Raw genomic sequence first — 20,680 nt, forward strand, 5'->3', positions numbered from 1 at the left:
TATGTATAAAAACGTTTTATGTATAAAAAAGAACATTTTTATTTTACAAGAGAGAGAGAGAGAGCGAGAGAGAGAGAGAGAGAGAGAGAAACAGTGGCTGTCCTAATTTCATAACTGGCTGCCAACAGCTGTCAAACCTACAGTTCAATGCATTCCAATGGGGGAAAAATTCACCAAAAATTAACGAAGACTCAGAACAAAGCCAAATTAAGTTTGCAAAGGTTGCGCAATAGTATTCCAAGTGTTAGGCTGTGGTAGAAGTGGGAATCTTTTGCACCCATAATTGAAATATCAGGGATTGAACATGGGCCTTTTTGCATATGACTCCTGGTGTTCTAATGCCAGGCAATAGGCTTTTTCTGGCTCGCTGTTGGAAGCAGGTCTGTCATTCCAAACACCAAGAGGCAGAGCCAAAGGTTGAACTGAGGAATTGCGGGAGAAAATGGGATAGCTTTTAGGCTTGTGTTCCCTTCCTGCGATTCTGGGGCTGTTGATGTGGCCAGTATGATCTTTGTGTCATTGTGATCTGACAGACTTAAGTAGAGGAGTTGTGAAAGATGCTGCGTTTCAAATAGAGCCTAATCTCTATTCACTTATAGTACTCTGCTCTGTACAGCCCCCACTGTTTCATATATCATAGAGGAGCATCAGTACATCACTGCGGCGGTTCCCAGCTGCAGTTTGAACAGCCAGTTTCAACAGGTTAAGAGTAAACCATGTAATTTTGAAGGGTTTAGCAATATTTCTAGTGGCCAATTGCCAATAGAGATACACCCATAGGAAATATTTATACAGTACATATATTTCCTTCCAAGAAAAATATAGGTACGCAAAATATCTGGAGTGGCTCAGCTGTTTCTCAGCCTCTTTTACAAGGAGGCAGAACCTTCCAAAATCTTCTGAAGCAGGACAGAAACTTAAGAGGTGGCTGAAATTCTCCATCTGTTTTTGTGTGATTGGAGCAGATAAAAGAGAGGCCAGTTATTTTAGGTGTGGCTGTTCCTCTGGAGGATTATAATGCAATAATAAAGTGGCTAGGTAATATGTATTTCTTAAAATTGATTTGCACAATTCATTGTAAAACAACTAACTTGTTGTCACATACTGTCACTACTATCAGGAACCAAGTACTGTAAAGGAGTTTAGAAGTTGGCATATTTTAACATGTGCAAAGGATTTCTCTGAGCTACTACAGGATGAAAATGGATGGAAAATGTTGCTACCAGCTCCTCCAACTGAATGCAAATATGGGGGGGGGTGAACATAGACACAAAGGTGTTAATAATGCATACCTTCTGCTACTTGATCTACGGAAGGAGCTCAAAGTATGGGATGTTTAAAGAATGAGGGCTTTAGGACCCATGGGAGTCCTCAATAGCAGGAAGTGAAATTCTTCTAAAAGCCAGCAAGAGTCCAGGCTTTAACATCAGACTTTTGCAGAATCGGGGAGAGAAGGACTGACACACTACAAAGGGGATCAGTGCAGACAGGAAACCGCCTGGACCCAAAAAGTCATGTATTTCTTTTTACTGCTGGCTTTCCCTTTTCAGCTGGTATTCTGGATCACCACTGCAGGTAAGACTCTTAATTGTTGGTGTATTTCCATCCCTTGTTGGTGCAGAATGCATTACCTGATCACTTGGACTTTAATTCTTTATTTTATCTTACCCTTTTGAAAGTTGAAATGGAAAAGAAGACAAGTATAAGAAGCTCAAAAGTGGCTTTCAATATTAGATTTCTTTTCCCTGAAACTGATAGAGCAAGAGATTTTGATCATGCTCGTTTTGTGATGAACGGTCTCTTTTTGGCTGGAGATGAGAGGACAGCTGATGCTGAGTTGTGGGTTACTGAGGCGGGAAGCTTATTACGCTAGCCTGCACATCATGATTCAGAAACAAAACGCCTTACCCTGTCTTTTTCCGGTGCTGAAAATGCTTTGCTGTCATTTTTGCGGAAACCAGTTGTATAGAGGACTAAAAGATTACCTTAGACAAGTGGCTTATAGCTAATAGAAAAGAGAGAAAACTTTGGGAATATGTGCTCAGAGCAGAAAAACTAGCAAGTGTGGAGGGTGTGTGTGGATAAAGAGGAGAGATCTGGATGTGGGTGTGACAGCTACCTAGGAGAGATGCATAAGGAGAGTATCAAATGAAAGCCCTAGGTAGCTTTGTTTACCATTGTTAGATTTTCTCTGAACCTCAGAGGGAGTGATTTGGGGACTCTAGAAACAGGGAAGGGAGGCTGAAAAATAAAAATAAAATAAACTGATTTCAGATTGAAGGATGGCTGTAGGAGCAGGGAGAAGATGAATGCTTACTTTATTTATTTATTATACGTCATTTTATTGCCAGAACAACTCTGGAAGCACATTATGATGTTAGAACAATCTAGCTTAGCATCTAACCTAGAATGCTGTTTAAATAGAATAATAATATGGGATGCTTGGTTTGCATATTATAAACTGTGTCACTAGTAATGCTTCTGAGACTAGTTTGGAACAAAGGTGATCCCCAAAAGCCTGGAACTTTGTGGAGTGCAATCTATAGTGAACTTTTTTGGGCTGTGTAAGGACCTGTGAATTCCTTGCATGGTAAAAGCAGCTTTGTTGCCTAATACTTAAAGCAATAACATTAATAATAAAAAGTGGCAGTGGTAATGAGTCAAGAATGTACAGTAATGACTTTTGAATGAGGTATTTTATTATTATTGTATTTTTATTTATTGGGGGGGTGCTGGCTACCGTATTTGTTGTCTGCATGTGATATTCTGATATTATTTGTCACATCAGAAAGAAAATAAAACAGATGTTTAAGACCTGTGAAACACAGTAGGATTTACTTCCAAGTAAACATGCAGAAGATTGTGGTAGGCATCATTTGTTAGTTTGGCAGCTAGGAGTCCCAACTTGAGCACACATTTAAGCATAGTTCAGAGTGTATGTTTGTTCTGAATCATACGTTGTTCTAAGTGAGCCACATTTATTTTAATAGAGAATTATGTTTAAAAATCAGTGTCGTAAGATAGAAACCTATGGTATTTCGCATGTTGGTGTTTTCTGTTTTTTTAATCTCTTGTAAAGATGTCACTCCCTTTTTAAAAACAGGCACAGATATGCACGCATGTAAACAGCACTTTTCCAAGCTGCATCTGGTTGCCTTACATATGATTAGCAACTGTCAGACTCCACTCTGGAGCCCTGAATTTTCAGTCTATATGTAGGTTCTTCAGACTACCAGTGGGCTTCTTAATCTCTAGTTTAAACTATTGTCATGCTAAATGTGAAAGACAGGGGAAAAACCAGAAATGTTAAAAGAAAACATTATTACGGTATCTTGTCTAACCATTGACAGTAGACTTGGAAGGTATTGGATCAATGACATAAAAGGTGCTGCTTATAGTACCGCATATACAGTTTAGAGAATTGAGAATCACAACTTGTATCCTTACTATTTTTGAAAGAAGGTTTCTAACCTATGCCCCACAGAATAGCCTTCTCTAGGCTGGTGCCTTCCAGATATCTTGAACAATATGTCCTGTAATTCCTATTGATCTTGCTGGCTTGGGCTTCTGGATGTAGAAGTCCAGAACATCTGGACAGCACAAAGTTGGAAGGTATGCAAGTGGCTTAACTGCGTACCTTCCAATATTCTGAAGTTGGCGGTAGAGAGATGTTTGTAACATCCCTATTGTCATTGTTTTACAATTGGAGAAACCTCCCACATGGTGCTTTGCCATTGAGACAGCCCTCTTTTGTCTTCCATATGCCAGTATTTCTACAGTATTTGAAAACCAAAAGCTTGAATGTTCTGGAGGTTAATGATGTCCTAGAGCAGAGGTGGGAACCATGTGCCCTCAAGTCTGTTTTGACAGGCTCTGGAGCTCCCCCCAAGGGGAAAATCAAATGCATATTCTGCCCAAAAGGAAAAACACATTTTGTTTTAACAAAATTACGATCTCAACCACACCTTCGTCTCTATCAAAGATTGACCTGCTTCCAGACACAGAGTGACATAAGACACACATCATGGAATCCCTGTGGAGAATGTGGTGGCCTTTTTGAACCAGGCAGTGAGGAGTCGCAGACTGAAACATAATAAATTTGTTGATTTAGTTAATTCTTTGTTTGTTACCTTGTACATCTGGTTTTAGCAACCATTTGGAAGAAGGCACGAATAAGGTAAAAAAATGGGACAGTTATTAGAAAACAGGAGCTGCCACTGCTAAATATTTAGTAATCCAGAATTTCAGTTCTTGACTGAATTAAGTACTTCTGTTGAACTCAGGTAAATTTGAATGTGGTGGTTGCTTTGTCCTCGTAGAGTTGTACTAAATAGGGTGGGTGGGCGTGAGTAGAATTTTTGTAAGCAAACATCTCTCCTCCAGCAGGAGAGTAATAGGGAACAGAATGGGGGGAAACTTGAGGAAGACTATTCCATTAATGGCACAGAGCAAAGACTACAGTATAAAGAAAGCATGTGACGTATTTTCAAAACTAAAAGAAGCGATGGGAGAACTAAAAGAAGCAAAGCTGTCTGGAGAAGGGGTTTCAAGTGTTTTTCAATGGTGTTCTTTTGACTTTGAAACATAACAGGGCTAATCCTAGAAACTGGGAAAAAAAACCCTATATGTTCCAGTGTTTCTGCTCTTTCTCACTGTTTCTTGAGGTACTAGGCCTTTAATACCCATTTTTAACTGATTTGTGTGTAATCAAAGCAAAAGTGTTACAGAGAATAAAAACATAAGTGCACATTTATACAATTTACTTGGCAAGATGTATTTTTCTTTACAGTTGTGTTATTGAGGCACAGAATATTGTTTCTCCTTAAGCATCTACATACACATTCATGTGCATACACAGCATATCAACCTCAAATTGAGGCTTTGTCTAATGTGTAGGAGTCAGGATAGGAAAGACTGGTTCACACAGTTTCTGTCATTAATTACATGAGAAGTCTAAACTTTTCTTAGGTACATGTTTGCAGAGACAAAGTGATGTCAACCAAGCAGTCACAGAACTGGTAGTAAGTTCCATGATTCTGGTGGCTGTTGCTTCTGTCTGAGTATACCTAGCTCAAGATGTAACATCCCTTGGTTTCTGGTTATTGTCTGTGACTGCTTGGCTGTGTTGTTCGAATGATCCCACAAGAATCTATGAAAACAGAGTGAATTGTCAGAAGTCAGATTCTGATTGAATAGAAATATGAGTATATAATTATCAGTTGAATATCGAGATACTGAATGCTTTTGGGGAGTTGGTGCTAGTTTTAACTTGTGAAACAACAATATTTTCTATATGCAAATATGTTAATTTGGGCAAATAAAAAATTATTTTTGTTTCCACAGAATGTATCTATTTTATAGGCCCTTATCTTGTGTTTATAATCTACCTTCAGACATTCGAAGCTTGCTATCTCCTGTGGAGATAGTGCAATAATAATGTTTGAGGGTTCCCAAACCCTTGCAATTGTTTTTTCATTGTTGAACCTCATTGTGGATTATAGCCTGGTATTTAACAATAATTAATAAAACAGGAAAGTTTGGCACAAGTACAGGGATATGAAAGGTGGTGAGAGAAAATCCTTGTATGTAAAAAGAAGGGCTTGAGACAGGCGGGACAAAGCCTGTGAGGCACTACAGGTGAAAAAGCATTAATGAGGATCATGTAAGGAGAGCCAGTCTTCATTTGTTCCCTGTGATGTATGAAGCTAGAAACAAAACACGCAGGTGGCACTTTTGCAGTAGGATAGTAGTCTTGTGCAACATGTGCCAACAGTACAAGCTGAACAGAAAATGAATGCTAATGGAAACCTTGCTAATGAGTTCTATTGAGACAGTATTTATTCACTGGGATTTTCAGGAACACCTTACCTGTCTGGGAAAGCAGCCCAGCACAGAATGTTTATTGATAAATTCACATGGTAGCTTGGTTAAAATTCTGTATTTATTTATTTATTTATTTATTTATTTATTTATTTATTTATTTATTTATTTATTTATTTATTTATTTATTTATTTATTTATTTATTTATTTATTGCATTTATATGCCGCCCATCTAGACATGGTCTACTCTGGGCGGCTCACAACATACAAATAGAAAACAATTTAAAATATACACAATTTACATAGATAAAAACAGAAAAATATATAATCAAAGAACTTACAGTTTTAACAATCAATTTAAAGCAAAGCAAAGAGTCCCAAGATGGCATGAGTTAAAAGGAAAGAAATAAGAAATAAGCATCACTTAATTGACTGAAGGGAAGGCCTGCTTGAATAGCCAAGTTTTCAGTTGGCTTTTGAAGACACCCAGCGAGGGTGCCAGACGAATTTCGGTAGGGAGGGTGTTCCACAGCCGAGGGGCCACCGCTGAGAAGGCCCGGTTTCTTGTTTTCTCCTTCCGGGCCTCCCTCGGCGTCAGTCCCCTCAGCCGTCCCTGCTGCCTATGTCAGGTGATTCGGGTAGATCTGGGTGGGAGAAGACGATCTGCCAGATATTGAGGTCCCAAACCGTTTAGGGCTTTATATGTAATCATTAACACTTTAAAGTCAAAGCAGCCAGAGTGGGGGAGATATGTTGGTATTTTCTCACCCCACTGAGAAGCCTGGCTGCCGCATTCTGGACCATCTGAAGTTTCCGCGTCAGCCTCAAAGGTAGCCCCACGTAGAATCTGACCTAGACTGAATAATGAACAAGGCAAATAAAACAGATCAACATTTCATGTAAAAGCAACTAAGTTCATAATATGCATCTATCAAAATTCTCCTAAGAGCTAAAAAAAGTTCTCTTTCAGAGCACGCTCCGAGAGCCCCCAGCCTCTGAGGAGACTTTAAGAATTCTAATGCAAAGAAGTAACTTCTCCAAGGTCTGATCCTCATGTCCTCCAGGCCACTGCTTCCCACTCCCTTGACCATTCTGTCTTCCTATATCCCTTGACTTGGACAACCTAGTCAGGATAACCCTGCACATCTGAGAGTGGCTAATACTGCCCTGAGACAGGTCTGGTGGCTGTTTCACAGCTGGAGCTGCAATAATTACTGTAGCTTCTTCTTCTTCTGCCTGATCATAATACAGTGTTGCTGCCACCAGGTTCCCTTCTAGGGGTGATTAGGATCTCCTTTGTGTGCATGGCTCCCAATGGATTGAAGGGCATTAGAACTGTGTGACAGAAATTTTGTGTGTGTGTGTGTGTGTGTGTGTGTGTGTGTGTGTGTGTGTGTGTGTGTGTGTGTGTGTGTGTGTGTGTGTGTGTGTGAGAGAGAGAGAGAGAGAGAGAGAGAGAGAGAGAGAGAGAGAGAGAGAGAGTAGTTGCATATGTGTGTCTGTGTGAATGCATGCATACATGACAGTGTTTTGTCATATGTAACTTTCTTCTTCACTACTGCTACCACTGCCCAATCCATTTCCCGTATCTTCTTCTTGAAGCCGGAAATTTTGCCTGGTTCCTTCTTTTGGAATAAAGACCTTAATCCTGGATCTGTTTTTTGATATATCTGATGGGGAGAAAGAAGGACGTCCCAACATGCCCTCTCCTCACACATCCATGAAATGCTCCACCTAAGGCTGTGCTTCCTGAAAATATTCCTCTGATCAGAAAGCTATAGGCTCAGAAACCAGGAAAGGAATCCTTCCCTCTCTTGGAGAAGGAGAAGCTCCTGTTAGGCAGTCAAGGAGGATGGGTTGGAAGGATGTCACTGAAAATATCTGCTGCTCATATTAACAGTTCTCTATTGTTCTCTTTAGTGAACCGAGAGGGAAAATGGCAGATTCCCATAAGAAAGAGAAATCTGGACCCCTGCTTGTGCTGGCAGCATTTGTAGAGTAGCAAGACTGCTAGCTCAGTGAAGGTGCAGCATCAGCATAGATTCAATCTGCAGTGCCATAACCTTGGCCTCTACTGGCATGAGAGGCTTAAGAGATGTTTCTGTCCCTGCCTAGCAAGCATAAATCAGAAGGAGGCTTGTATCTTTTATATAGTGAACATCGCTAATAAAATGGTTTCTTTTCAGTTTAATAAACCACTGGGATGAGTTGTTCTGTGTATTTCTTTGGACTTTACACCAGATATGTTAGAAGCAAATGTTTAAGATGTAGAAGGTGGAAACAGCACATAAAACAAAACATGCATTTGCAACACTGTGTTTGAACAAATTTCTAGCTGGTGGTACTAAAAGCCAGGCGTGAGAAGCAAAAGTCTGCTTTCTGGGACAGAGCAGCCACTAGAGGGAGATGAGCCATATAACTTTCCGAATATTCTAGACATCGGTACATTGGAGAAGAATTCCAAAGTCCGGGCATCTGCCAAAAGTCAAGTTGTTCTAGAGTCTAGATTATGAATTTGCAATTTAGGAAATGTGGGTGAAGGTGCCAAAGAATGAGTTAGGAATGATTATATAGCTGGCAAAAAGGTTCATTTGTTGTTCTGTGCTGTGCCGGGTTGCTTCTGACTTAGGATGACCCTATGAATTAATCACTCCCCAAAGACTGTGTCGCTAGCAATCCTGTTACAAACAACAGTCTTACCAACTTAAAGACTGTTGGTTCCTTTACTACTGACCCAATTAATATCATATTTGGTCTGCCTGTTTTCCTGCTGCCTTCAACTTTTCTTAGCATTATTTTTCTTTCCAGTGGGTCTTGTCTTCCCATGATACGCCAAAGCAAAACAGCTGCAGTGTAGTCGTTTTAGCTTGACTTCAGACTTGATTTGTTCTGGATCCCACTTACGCTATTTATATTTGTATTTCTGGCAGTCCATAGCATATGTAAAGTTCTGTTCCAACATGACATTTCAAATGAATCTAATTTTCCCCCTGTCAGTTTTCTTCACTATCCAGCTTTCACTCCCATACCTGGTAGTTATGGATTCTATAATAAAGATGATCTTAATCTTGACCTCCAGCAACACCTACTTACACATAGGGATCTTTTCTAGTTCCTCCATGGCTGCCTTTCTGAGTTTCAGTCTTCTGGTTTTATGGCTGCATTTGGATTGATAATTGAACAGAGATTTTAAAAAAAGTTCTTAATTTTAATTTATATATTGTTAACATTTAAGTTTTGTAATTTTTCTGTAGTCATTATTTTTGTCTTCTTAATTTTCAGCTGCAACTTGCTTTTACACTTTCTCTTTAACCTTAACCAGGAGTCATTTCAATCAGTTGCTATTTTTCTGCCAACAGTATGGTGCCTGCTGGCTGGCTGACTGAGTGGGGCTCTTGGTTGTAGAACTAGAGGTCAGGAGCTTCGATTCCACATTGCCCATTCTGGGAAAAGAGCCAGCCTATGTAACCTTGGGCAAGCTGCACAGTCCCAGAATGCTCCCAGAAGAAAGCACTGGTAAACCACTTTTGAATAGTGTATATCTAGAAAACCCTGGAAATTTATTTATTTATTTATTTATTTATTTATTTATTTATTTATTTATTTATTTATTTATTTATTTATTTATTTGCCTATGTAAACATCGCAATGCGATCGCTTTTGCGATCGCAATAGTGACATCGCTATGCGGATTCGTCATTAAACAGTGCACTCGTTAAGCAAGGCACCACTGTATTTATTTATATCCCGCCTATCTGGTAACATGACCACTCTAGGCGGCTCACAACATCATAATACAATAATAGAATAATGACAGCAGCAATTTAAAAAAAGAATTATTACAATCAATATGAAAAACATCAAGATGGGAAAAATGAAAAATGAACTACAAGGAGGAGAGACGAGAAAAGCAAATATTACTTGAAATCTACTTGACAGCTTGCAATTACTATTATTAGTAGTAATATGGTGTCATCTGCACGTCTTCAGTTATTTAGGTTTCTTGAACTAGTTTTCACTCTTCATTCATCTGAATATAATCCAATTTTTGGTATGATTTGTTTGGCATATTGAATAGAAATTGAAAAATACACCCTTTTCTAATACCTTTGCCAATTGGAACCCATTTTGTGCCTCCATATTCTCTCCTAACAGTAATATTTTGTCTAGAGTGTAGGTTACACATCAGCACAATCAAATATCGTGGCACACCCATTCTTTTTGGAACCATCCATAGCTTTTCCAGATCCACATCACTGAAGGTTTTGTTATCATCTATGAAGCACAACTGATATCTAAAATTCTTTGGTTCACTCTAATAATGCTGTTAATGCCTGTCCCTTTTCTGAATCCAGCATTTATCACTCCATGTGTGGTAAAAGTCTGCAGTTGAATTTTGAGCATCACTTTGCTTGCATGGGGGACTAATGCAATGGTCCTATAGTTACTGTAGTCTTACATGTTTCCTTTGTTTTAGATTGGAATATATATTGAATGTTTCCATCTTATTTTTTATTTGTTTGTTTTCATGTTGGCTAACATTTTCTTGTTAGGATTTTGATAGATTCAGTTTCTGTAGCTTGAAATGGGTCTAGTGGTATCTCATCAATTCCTGGAGACTGATGTCTTCTAAACATGATAAAACAGTTTTCACTTCTCATTCTAAAATTGTAAGTTGTCTTCTTTGAAGGCATCTGTCACTCTTGCATCTGTACTGTATATTTCTTTCAGAAGGTTGCTTTTATTTTGTTTTTATTTTAGCTTGTTAAAAGATTTCCCTCATTGATCCTTCAACATCCATAATTTGGGCTTAGCTTTCTCTTTAATTTATTGGATCTTACGGAAATTATTTCTTGTTATTCCTACTTAGTGGCCTTCCTCTGTTTCTTTTCAATAACTATGTTATTACAGTTCCTTTTGTCTCCACATGCAGATTATTGAAACGGTGCTTTTTGGATTCTGGACCTACGTATTTATGTTTTTTACTGTTGCTTTTCGTCTTCAAATTTAAGAATTTTTCATTAGTCATTCTTCCAGGCTTTCCCCCCTTCTTCTGGCTACAGGAATAGTATTTTGGATTTGTTTTTTGTTCTTGTTTTCATTCTTTGCTGATTAAATTTCTGGTTTCAATCCACAGTTCTTCTGGCTTACATTCAACTGTAATCCTGTCCTTTCCATGTTCTATAAATTCCTATGGAATGTTATTTAAATGCTACTTTGGTACAAATACTGTTCTGGTGTTCTTCAGCTTCACTTTAATGTTTGATGCTCACAATTTATAGTATGTACCACAGTCTGCTTCAGCTCTTTGTGGAGAGAACAGAGCTTCTCACCTTCTTTTTTTAGTTATACAGTCTGTTTGGTTTCTGTAGTTGTCATCTGGTGTTGTCTACATGTATAGTAATCTAATCAGTTTGGCATTTTAAATAGTTGCAGACGCAGTGAACACAATGTTAATGCCACAGAATTCTGTAAGGTGCTCTCCTGCGTAATTTCTAACTTCTAGGCCAAGTCCACTAATCATGTTTGATTCTCCTTTATTTCCTTCTTTTGCATTCCAGGAACCCATGATGATTAGCATGTTGTTTTTTGGTATGTAATCAGTCTTATCTGGTTGATATTAATTGGCTAAACATTGCACAATAGGCAATAACTGCTTGTGCTCCATCACACTTCAGTAATACAAGCAGACCATTTCTTTTGAGTTGATAATTTCTGAAGTAAGCCATTTGCCCACCCTACTCCGGAATAAAGACGTGGGACCAGAATTATGGCTAAAACATGGGCCACACTTTATTGAATTAATAATTGTTGCCATCCTTTGGCAAAGGGGGGTCCTGCCATAGTGTGGAATCAGGTTTAACCACAGAGGTCTCAGTGGACCCCTTAACCAACAAATGGGTGAGTCCCTGGCCCCAGGTTCTTGCGGTTGTAATGGCAGCTAGAACACAGCCAGCCCCAATGTGACCATCACCGCACCTCAAGCCACTTTCTCCTAGTTGACAGTTGTCCGGGCGTGGCCCCAGTGCATCTCCCCCCCCCCAACACTGTAATCACACGATCCACACTGCTGGGAAGTCAGATGAGCTATACCTTACTTGAGATTGCAATGGGACTCACCAAAAACCTGTTTTTTTAAAAAATTATTTTCTATAACTATAACATAAACAAAAACATATAACATATAAACTAAAATACAATTTAACTGTGTTCCCCACCACCATGTTCTTCCTCTTCCTTCCTTCCTTCCTTCCTTCCTTCCTTCCTTCCTTCCTTCCTTCCTTCCTTCCTTCCTTCCTTCCTTCCTCCCTCTTCTTCTTCTTATATTGTCCTCTTCTCCAAAACTGCATTGATTCTTGATTTGGAGTTTTCCCTTTTCCCCTTATTAATACATATTCCAAAAATATACCCCATATTTCATAAAAATTATTCTTTTTCAACTCTCCTTTCTTAATCTTTAAATTACAAGTTAATTTATCATTTATTGCTATATTCCATATTTCTTTGTACCATTCTTCGATTTTCAATTCAACTTTTAATTTCCATTGCCTAATAATAATCAGTCTAGCTGCTGTTAATAAATTGGTTATCAATTCTTTAGTCATTTTGTCATATTCCACATTCTCATATATTGATAACAAAGCAATCTCGGCATTAAATTCCATATCTTTTCCACATATATAGCTTAGTTCTTTAAAAAATTGTTTCGAAAATCTTTGCACTTTTTCACATTCCCACCACATATGAAAGTACATACCAATTTCTTTCTCACATTTCCAACAGACATTCGGATGATTAGCATTAATCTTATTTAATTTTAACGGTATTAAATACCATCTTAAACTGAGTTTAAAATTTTTTCCCTTATTCCCACCAAATTAGCCTTTCTGGATTACTGTATATATAATTTCCCCGACAGACCTCAATTGGTTAGCCAATAATATTTTTTATATTTGGTAAACCTATACCACCTTTTTGGTTGTTTTATACCAATACTTTTTATTTATTCTACTTGTTAATTATTCCTTGCCAAAATTTCAAATCATCCTCTGTTAACTGTATCGTTTGGTAAGATTTTCATTTTAATAAATGCGATCCTATTTTATCCGCACTACCTGCCAGTGTGACCAAATTCCACCTCTCAAAATACCAGCACACCTGTTCCAGTGTGGGACAGGTGAAAAATCCTTGCATCCAAAAGCCAATCAGGATATGGGTCAAAAATTCCTATCCAGCCCCAAAGGCGACCAGGTAAACTCACACTAGAATACAGTTGTGCCCTGCTTAACGATTACCCTGCATTACGACAAATCCGCTTTACGACAATGTTTTTGTGATCGCAATTGTGATGGTCTAAATGGGGGGAACCAATTTTCGCTTTACGATGATAAAAAAACAGCTGATCATCAGGTTTTCAAAATGGCTACCGGGTGCTTAAAATGGCTCCCCGCTGTGCTTAGGGATGAATTCCTTGCTATACAGGCACTGAAAATGGCCGGTGTACGGAGGATCTTCGCTGGACTGTGAGTTTTTAGCCCATTGGAACGCATTGAACTGTTTTTTTTTTAAATTTCGCTTTACAATGATTTTCTGATTTTTAATAACTGACATTTTTATTTGCTGTCCAGTGGCATTTAGAAAACTTTTATTGTTTTGTTATGCTTTTGCTTATTTAAACATTGTTAGAATATATAATCATGCATCCAGCATGTACGTATTTATGTGTACATGACTGAAATGCATCATTTACACCAGGGGTTGACAACCCACAGCCCACGGCCCAGCGCCGGCCCATGGGCTTCCTTTAACTGGGCTGCGGATACGGATCTCTGCCTCCTGTACACACAGGGGGCGTATTGAGCTTGCGGAAGGGCGTGTCACGCTTGCGGGTGGGCATGTCGCGCTTGCATAGGGGCACGTTGCACTTGTGCCTGTGCGCACGAGCGCAACATGGCCACCTGCAAGTGCGACACACCCACCCACTCTCAAGATCTACCTGGCTTCTAATTTCAGCCCAACCTGGAGCAGGAGCAGCGGCAGCGACACCTACTTGGCAAGCACGGGGCTTCCTCCCCACGTCCTAGGGGCTGGGTCCCACCTGCCCCCTGAAGCACCCACGCGTCCAGAAGGGGAGTGCTCTTCCTGCCCAGCAGTCTTCTCCCTCAGGGGTTTGGTGCTACTGGGGCTTCTGCTTTTAGGTCTCTCTTCCCCCACGCTCTTCGCAGCTCACCCGAGGCTACTGCTGCTGTCACCTAGTTCTCTCTGCTGCTGAGGTGAAGGAGGGGCCCCGCTCGCAACCTGGCCATGCGCTTCTCCTTCCTTCCGCCTGGCACTCCTCCGCTCCCTGCCCAGACATGCTGTGGGAGGGGGTGATGCCGAGAAAATAGCCTTCTCACAAGTGCTCCCCTCCCTCCCATCTCATTTCGCAGCCTGCAGCGGAGAGCTCGCACCCGTCCATCTGTCCGTCTTGATGGTCTGTCGCTCATTCTCTCCCTCTCTCTTCCTTTCCTTTTCCTTTCCTGCTGCTGCTTGTTTGCCGCCACCGCCAGGGCTGAAGAGCCGCGGCCAACAAGGAACAAACAAAAAGAAAAGGAATCTTGGTATCTAGTAGGACAGAGCAAAGCCTATTTTATATTTGTTTTCTCCATGTTGGCAGAACACAACATATTTCAAAATATATTGTTATTGTCACCCAGTAGTTGAACATGTGTCGCACCAAAGACTGAAAGGGAGCAGTTTTGCTTCAGTGTGAATAGAATTCTGTCTTGGGGCCCTGATGTAGTTTAGTTAGTTGTATATAGGACCCACCATGCACCATTAAGAGCTCTACCATCCAATACTCCACTATTCCTTTCCATTCCCCAGTATATGACTTCTGAATCACCCATCCCCATCTGCCTAACCAAATGCAGACTGAAAGAGGGAAAAAGAAAATTCAATTTTTAAGCAAGGTACAGTGGTGCCCTGCATAGCGACGATAATCCGTGCAGCAAAAATCATCGCTATATGGATTCGTTGCTATGCGAAATTAAAAAGCCCATAGGAATGCATTGAAACCCCTTCAATGCTTTCCTATGGGCTTAAAACTTACCTTTTAAGGTACAGTGAGGCACCACTGTACATCTTACTCTAACACATCCAATTGAAGAGACAGTGGTCTTCTCATCCCTTTCCTATTAGAGGCTGGATGTCATTGTGGCCATTCTGACCATTCATGCAACAACTCTAAACAATGATATTGTGTTGTATCCAGACCCTAATTGATTATTCTTCCTGCACTGCTTGTTCCATTCATTTTTCTTTTACCTGTATAATCTGTAACAATCTGTCATAAATTGCTAGAAATACCATCTCCATCTGCAGCTCTTGGAAACTTCTGTTTAAAAGTTATAAGGGCCCAACCCTTGGATCTCTATCCTTCAGTATCAAGAGAAAGAGGAGAGTTTTTTTTTCTTATGTTCAAATGGAAATAATTTTATTTATTTTTTAATTTATTTTTATTTATTAAATTTATACCCCGCCCATCTATACACATGTCTACTCTGGGCAGCTAACAATAAAAATAGAATAAAAACAGTATAATAAAATAAAAACAACAATAACATAGTTCAATATGGGGAAAAATAAAAAATAATCAAGTGATGACAGGAGGGAAAGCCTGCCTAAAGAGCCAGGTCTTAAATTGGCTCTTAAAAACAACCAGCAAGGGAGCCAGACAGATCTCTGTTCCAAAGGTGAGGGCCCACTGCTGAGAATGTTTCTTGTTCTTTCTCTCTGGACCTCCCTTGGCATTAGGCCCCTCAACCATCCTTCCTGGCTAGAATGAGTGATTTGGGTAGATCACGGTGGGAGGAGGCATTCCGCTAGATATCGAGGCCCCTAAACCGTTTAGGGTTTTATGTGTCATCATTAACACTTTGAAATCAATGTGGAAACGAACGGGCAGTCAATGCAAAGCAGCCAGAGTAGGGGAAATATGCTGATACTTTCTCGTCCCACTAAGAAGTCTGGCCGCCGCATTCTGCACTATTTGAAGCTTCCATATCAATCTCAAAGGTAGTCCCACATAGAGTGCATTTCAGTAGTCTAATCTCAAGATTACAAGTGCATGGACCAAAGTGGTGAGCGTCCCAACATCAAGATAGGGACGCAGCTGGGCAATCCACCACAGATGGAAATAGGCAGAGCGGACCACTGACACCACCTGTGTTTCCATATTGAGCGTGTCACGTTCCCGGGGGTTTCAACAGCAGAGTCTGATAAGCCAGTCCAATGTCAGAAGTTCAGAGAATGCAGAGCCGATATCAAAAAGCCAAAGCTAAATCACAAACCGTAATCCGAGGTTAGGATCCAAAGCCAAATCACACAACCTAGTCCAGGGTCAGAGTCCAAAGCCAAGAGTCCAGAGAACAAGGTTCAAGGTAATCAGGAGTGTGGATGAGAGCCAGAGATTTGACTTGTTGCTTCCACAAGCTTGCCAGCGTCTGGGTGCAGATTTTATAGCAACAGCAGCCATCTAAACATCTCATCCTGCTAATACTCAGGGCTGGTCGACCTGATGTTTCTATGGGAAGCATTCATGCGGGCTTCAGATCTCCGTGTCATGAGTCCTTGCTGAAGCTTGTTCCTTACTCTGACTACTGGGGGAGGAGAATCTGGTGGTGATTCAGCTGCCTGTGATTCTGATTGCCTAGCATTCTTCTCAGCTGTAATTAACCCCTCAGATTCCAGATCTTCTTCGGCAGAACTCATGACAGAGCGCCAGATCCAGATGGACCCTCAAGCTGTGAACCTCACTCTTCACGGTGAGTGTCACTCCCCCTAAAGAGAGGGAGTTTCCCAAACCACCAATGGAATGCCACTCATTTGATGTTTTCTTGATAAATCAGCAATGCTGATCATGTGATCCCTGTCTCGGTAATTCATCGTTGTAAAGCGATCTGGGGGTACTCCCTGTGTGCTATTTCCTCCAAATGCAAGTCCTTTCTGCAGCTGCCATGAAACCCATTGCAACACCAGTTTGTGCCGTAGAAGGCTAAGCCCTTCCTAGTGCATCTGGTGCAATCAGAGTGCCCCCATGACAGCTGTCTTTTTCTCATTTAAACATTCACTCACCCCAGCGTCTGAGAGAACTACAGAAGGCAGCCAAAGAAAACTTCTGTTTATTGATCTATAGGATGGCCTCACATTACTCCCTCTTCCCCCTGCCCTAGCTCATGATTAGTGGCAAGGTTAGTGACTAGAGCTGTGTAAAGTTATACTTCAGGCGAGACTTCTTAGGCTGTGCTTTCCAGGGATCCTATAGTCTGTTGTCCATCTGACACAACTCTACACAATCCTACACAACTCTACACAGTTCAAGGCCTGGCCCTTTCACTGTCCGTCTTCCTGCTCTCCTTCCTGGTTGGGTAATGTTGAGTTTGCACTTGGACTCTTCCTTCTGTTTTTACTCATGATTGGGCAGTTTGGGTCCCTTCTACAATACTAAATTTGTGGCTTATGATTGGAGGGCCAACTTGAATCACTACCACTGTCAATTCACCTGCCCCTTACCTCCTGGTTCATTATTGGAGGGGGCAGTCTGAATCCCTCCCACCCCCAGAGAGGTGGCCCAGCGAGGCCCTCAAGGTAAGGACTCCGTGTTGCCTCCTCCTTCCCTCCCTCCCTGGCACATCGCCAGAGCACTTTGGAGCATCTCACCAGGTGACCCGCAAAGAGTGGCAGGGTGGGTGGGGGAGAGAGAGAGAGAGAGAGAGAAAGAGAGAGAGAGAAACCTAAATCCAGAAGCCCCAGTAGCGCCAAACCCCTGACTCACAGGCTCTGCTGCTTCGGAGTGAGAAGACTGCCAGGCAGGGAGAAGGCTCCCCTTCTGGACACATGGGTGCAGGTGGGACCCAGACCCTATGAGGCGAGGAGGGAGGGTTGGCGGTGGAGATGCTCCTGTGCCTTCCAGGACAAGGGAGACAACTTTGAAGCAGGATACTTCTGGGAGCCCCTGATGAGAAAGCCGCACGCTCACCAAGTAAGTGCCACTGCTGCTGCTCCTGCTCCTGTTGGGCGATCAATCTAAACTGTTTAAAGGCTGTCCTGGACATGGTTGGTATCTGTGGTTCCAGATAAAGGGCCTAGTCCAGGAGTACACCACGTTACAGACACAATTTCTAAATGAAAGGATAACTCCATCCAACCTAGGACATTTACCCCCCAACCTCTCCAAAGGGCCTCCCAGAAGGAGAACCTCAATCTTCTCTGGATTGTGCTTCAGCCTATTAGCTTTCTTCCATTCTAGAACTGTGCTCCAGGAGCTGGGCAGCATCCACTACAAAGGATGTAAAGGAGATATAAAGTTGTATATCATCCGTATATTGATGAAAACACATTCCAAATCTCTGGATGATCTATCCCAGTAGCCTCACATAGATATTATATAGCATTGGGGAGATAGATGACCCCTGGGGCACCCCACAGCTTAGGGTCCAGTTTTCCCCCAAGCTGGATTCTCTGTACCCAGATGCCAAGAAAGGAGCAGACCCAGCTAAGAGCCAGCCCTCTGAGGCCAAATCCTGACAGCCTGTCCAGGAGAATACTGTGACGGATGGTATCAAAGGCCACTGAGAGATTAAGGAGCACCAACAGGGTCATACCTCCCTGTCAGCCTCCTTTAACATATCATCTTGCAATGCAACCAATGTTGTGGTCTGAATCTGCAGACCAGTTATGCCAGTACTTGATGGAGGCTCTCTGACAGCATTAATGCATGTGCTGGTGATCACTAGGATCCATTACTGTAACGCTCTTTATGTGCGGCTGTCCGTGGGACTGCAGGTGGAGAATGTGATGGCCAGACTGCTATCAGGTGTGAACAAGTTTGATCACATCCCACTGGTTCTAGTCCACCTGCATTGGGTTCCTGTTGTTTTGGGTGCCAGGTTGAAGGTTTCGGTTCTAGCTTACAAAGCCCTCAGTGGTCTAGAAGTATACTATATGTTGGAGGGACTTTCACTCAGAACATTGACACATTCAACCAGTTCATCATAAGTCTTGCTTCTGCCATACCGAGGGAGGCAAAAAAGACAGTTACGACAAATCATGCCTTCCCGACTGTGACTCCATCTCTCTGGAATATCCCGCTAGAAGTACTCCAGGTCCCTTCTCTCCTATCCTTTAAAGAGGACATTAAACTGTTCTCTTTTGACAAGCATTTATGGACATCCTTGTTTAAGTGAATATATATCTGTGTTTCCTGTTGCTACCACTATTTGGGCTTAATGTGATGTATATCTATTTCTGGATATATATTTTGGTTTAAGTGGGTAGAATTATTTATTGTTGTAAAGCACTTAGAGTAGTGCTCAGCACTATCTGAAATAAATAAATAAGAAATCCAATTAATTATAATAGAGATTACTTCAGAGCAGAACATATTAAAGTTTGTATCAAACGAATGCATAGTGTAATATTTTATTTTAAATCGTATATTTTCAGACTGCAAATGAGGATTTACTGTTTTAAATGATTTCCCCAAGAAAAAGTTGAGCTAAGAGAGTGCTAGTTTTTTTATAATACATTGCTAGTAGTGACCGCAACTTTGCAGCCCCAATTTGTGACTGTTCAGTATATAGTATAGTTACTGCTACATGATTTTTTCTGTTATCAAAATTAACTGACCTCAGATGACTTCAAAGTTAATGGAGCAACTAGTGGTGAGTAGAATTTGATTTGTGTTGTAAGTTGTTTTTTTTTAAATAGTGAAGTTATATTTGCAATGTCATGTCTCCATTACTTGTCAGAGGAAAAGGCTGTTGTGAAGCAAAAATATTTTCCTGACTCCCTGTTGAGATTGCAAGTCTTTTCTTGCATATACTAATGTCTTATTATAATCCTTTCAGATTATTTGTTGAGTGACAGAGTTAAAATTCAGGTGTTAGGTAAACAGCTAAAGGTAGATCACAGTCAGAAAGTATGGGGAATATGTGAAAATTCTGTGAGAAATTCTAGTCTGTAGAAACTCTGAAAAGCTATATACTGTATTCCTTTTTCACCTCCTTGGGACCTTTCCAGACAATATTCCTCAGTGCATTTAATGTTTGATCGGTTCATTTGAAACAATTTACAAATCAAAGGCATTCCTTTATAGAAGGTTTACAGTTGCTGTTAGGTGCTGTCAAGTCACTTCTGACTTACGGCAACACTATGAATAAGCCATCTCCAAAATGGTCTCTCCTCCACAGTCTCATTCAGATCTTGGAAACTCAGGCTTGTGGTTCCTTAGGGAGTCAGTCCATCTTGTATTCAGTCTTTCTCTTTTCTTGCTGCCTACCACCTTTTCCAGTATTACTGTGTTTTCCATATAATCTTGGCTTCTCATGATGTGCTCAAAGTAGGACAGTCTCAGCTTCAACATTATTGCCTCCAGAGATAGTTCAGGCATGATGTTGTCTGAGACCCACTTGTTCATCTTTCTGACAGTCCAAGGTATCTGCAAAGCTCTCCCCCAGCACCACATTTCAAACAGATCAATTTTTCTTGTCCACTTCCCAGCCTTGTCGTGGTCCCTTCCCAATTTTGAACTGATCAGTTGGTTTGTATCCAGTTCTAACTGTTGCTTCCTCTCCTATATTTAGATTTCTCAGGAGATAGATAACAGCCACTCCCATTTCTTTAAGAACATGCCATAGTTTGCTGTGGTCCACACAGTCAAAGGCTTTTGCATAGTCAATGAAGCAGAAGTAGATATTTTTCTGGAACTCTCTGGCTTTCTCCATAATCCAGCACATGTTAGCAATTTGGTCTATACGTGGGATCTTTTCTAATTTTTTCATTGCTACCCTTCTGAGTCTCAGTCTTCTAATTTCTTGG

At 40.9% G+C, this 20,680-nt stretch overlaps 1 protein-coding gene across 2 annotated transcripts in view; it reads left to right on the top strand.

The window, feature by feature from the left end:
* Nucleotides 1-442: 442 nt before the first annotated feature.
* The window catches only part of LTK (leukocyte receptor tyrosine kinase), a 150,042-nt gene continuing 129,804 nt past the window's right edge, over nucleotides 443-20,680 (top strand). For both annotated transcript variants that reach the window (XM_072986249.2, XM_078391402.1), the window contains exon 1: nucleotides 443-1,575. In XM_072986249.2, the coding sequence (XP_072842350.2) occupies nucleotides 1,515-1,575 (61 nt within the window). In that variant the 5' untranslated portion in view covers nucleotides 443-1,514. The remainder of the gene's footprint in view (nucleotides 1,576-20,680) is intronic.

The sequence above is a fragment of the Pogona vitticeps genome, chromosome 1 (assembly GCF_051106095.1).
Source record: "Pogona vitticeps strain Pit_001003342236 chromosome 1, PviZW2.1, whole genome shotgun sequence".
Classification (NCBI taxonomy): domain Eukaryota; kingdom Metazoa; phylum Chordata; class Lepidosauria; order Squamata; family Agamidae; genus Pogona; species Pogona vitticeps.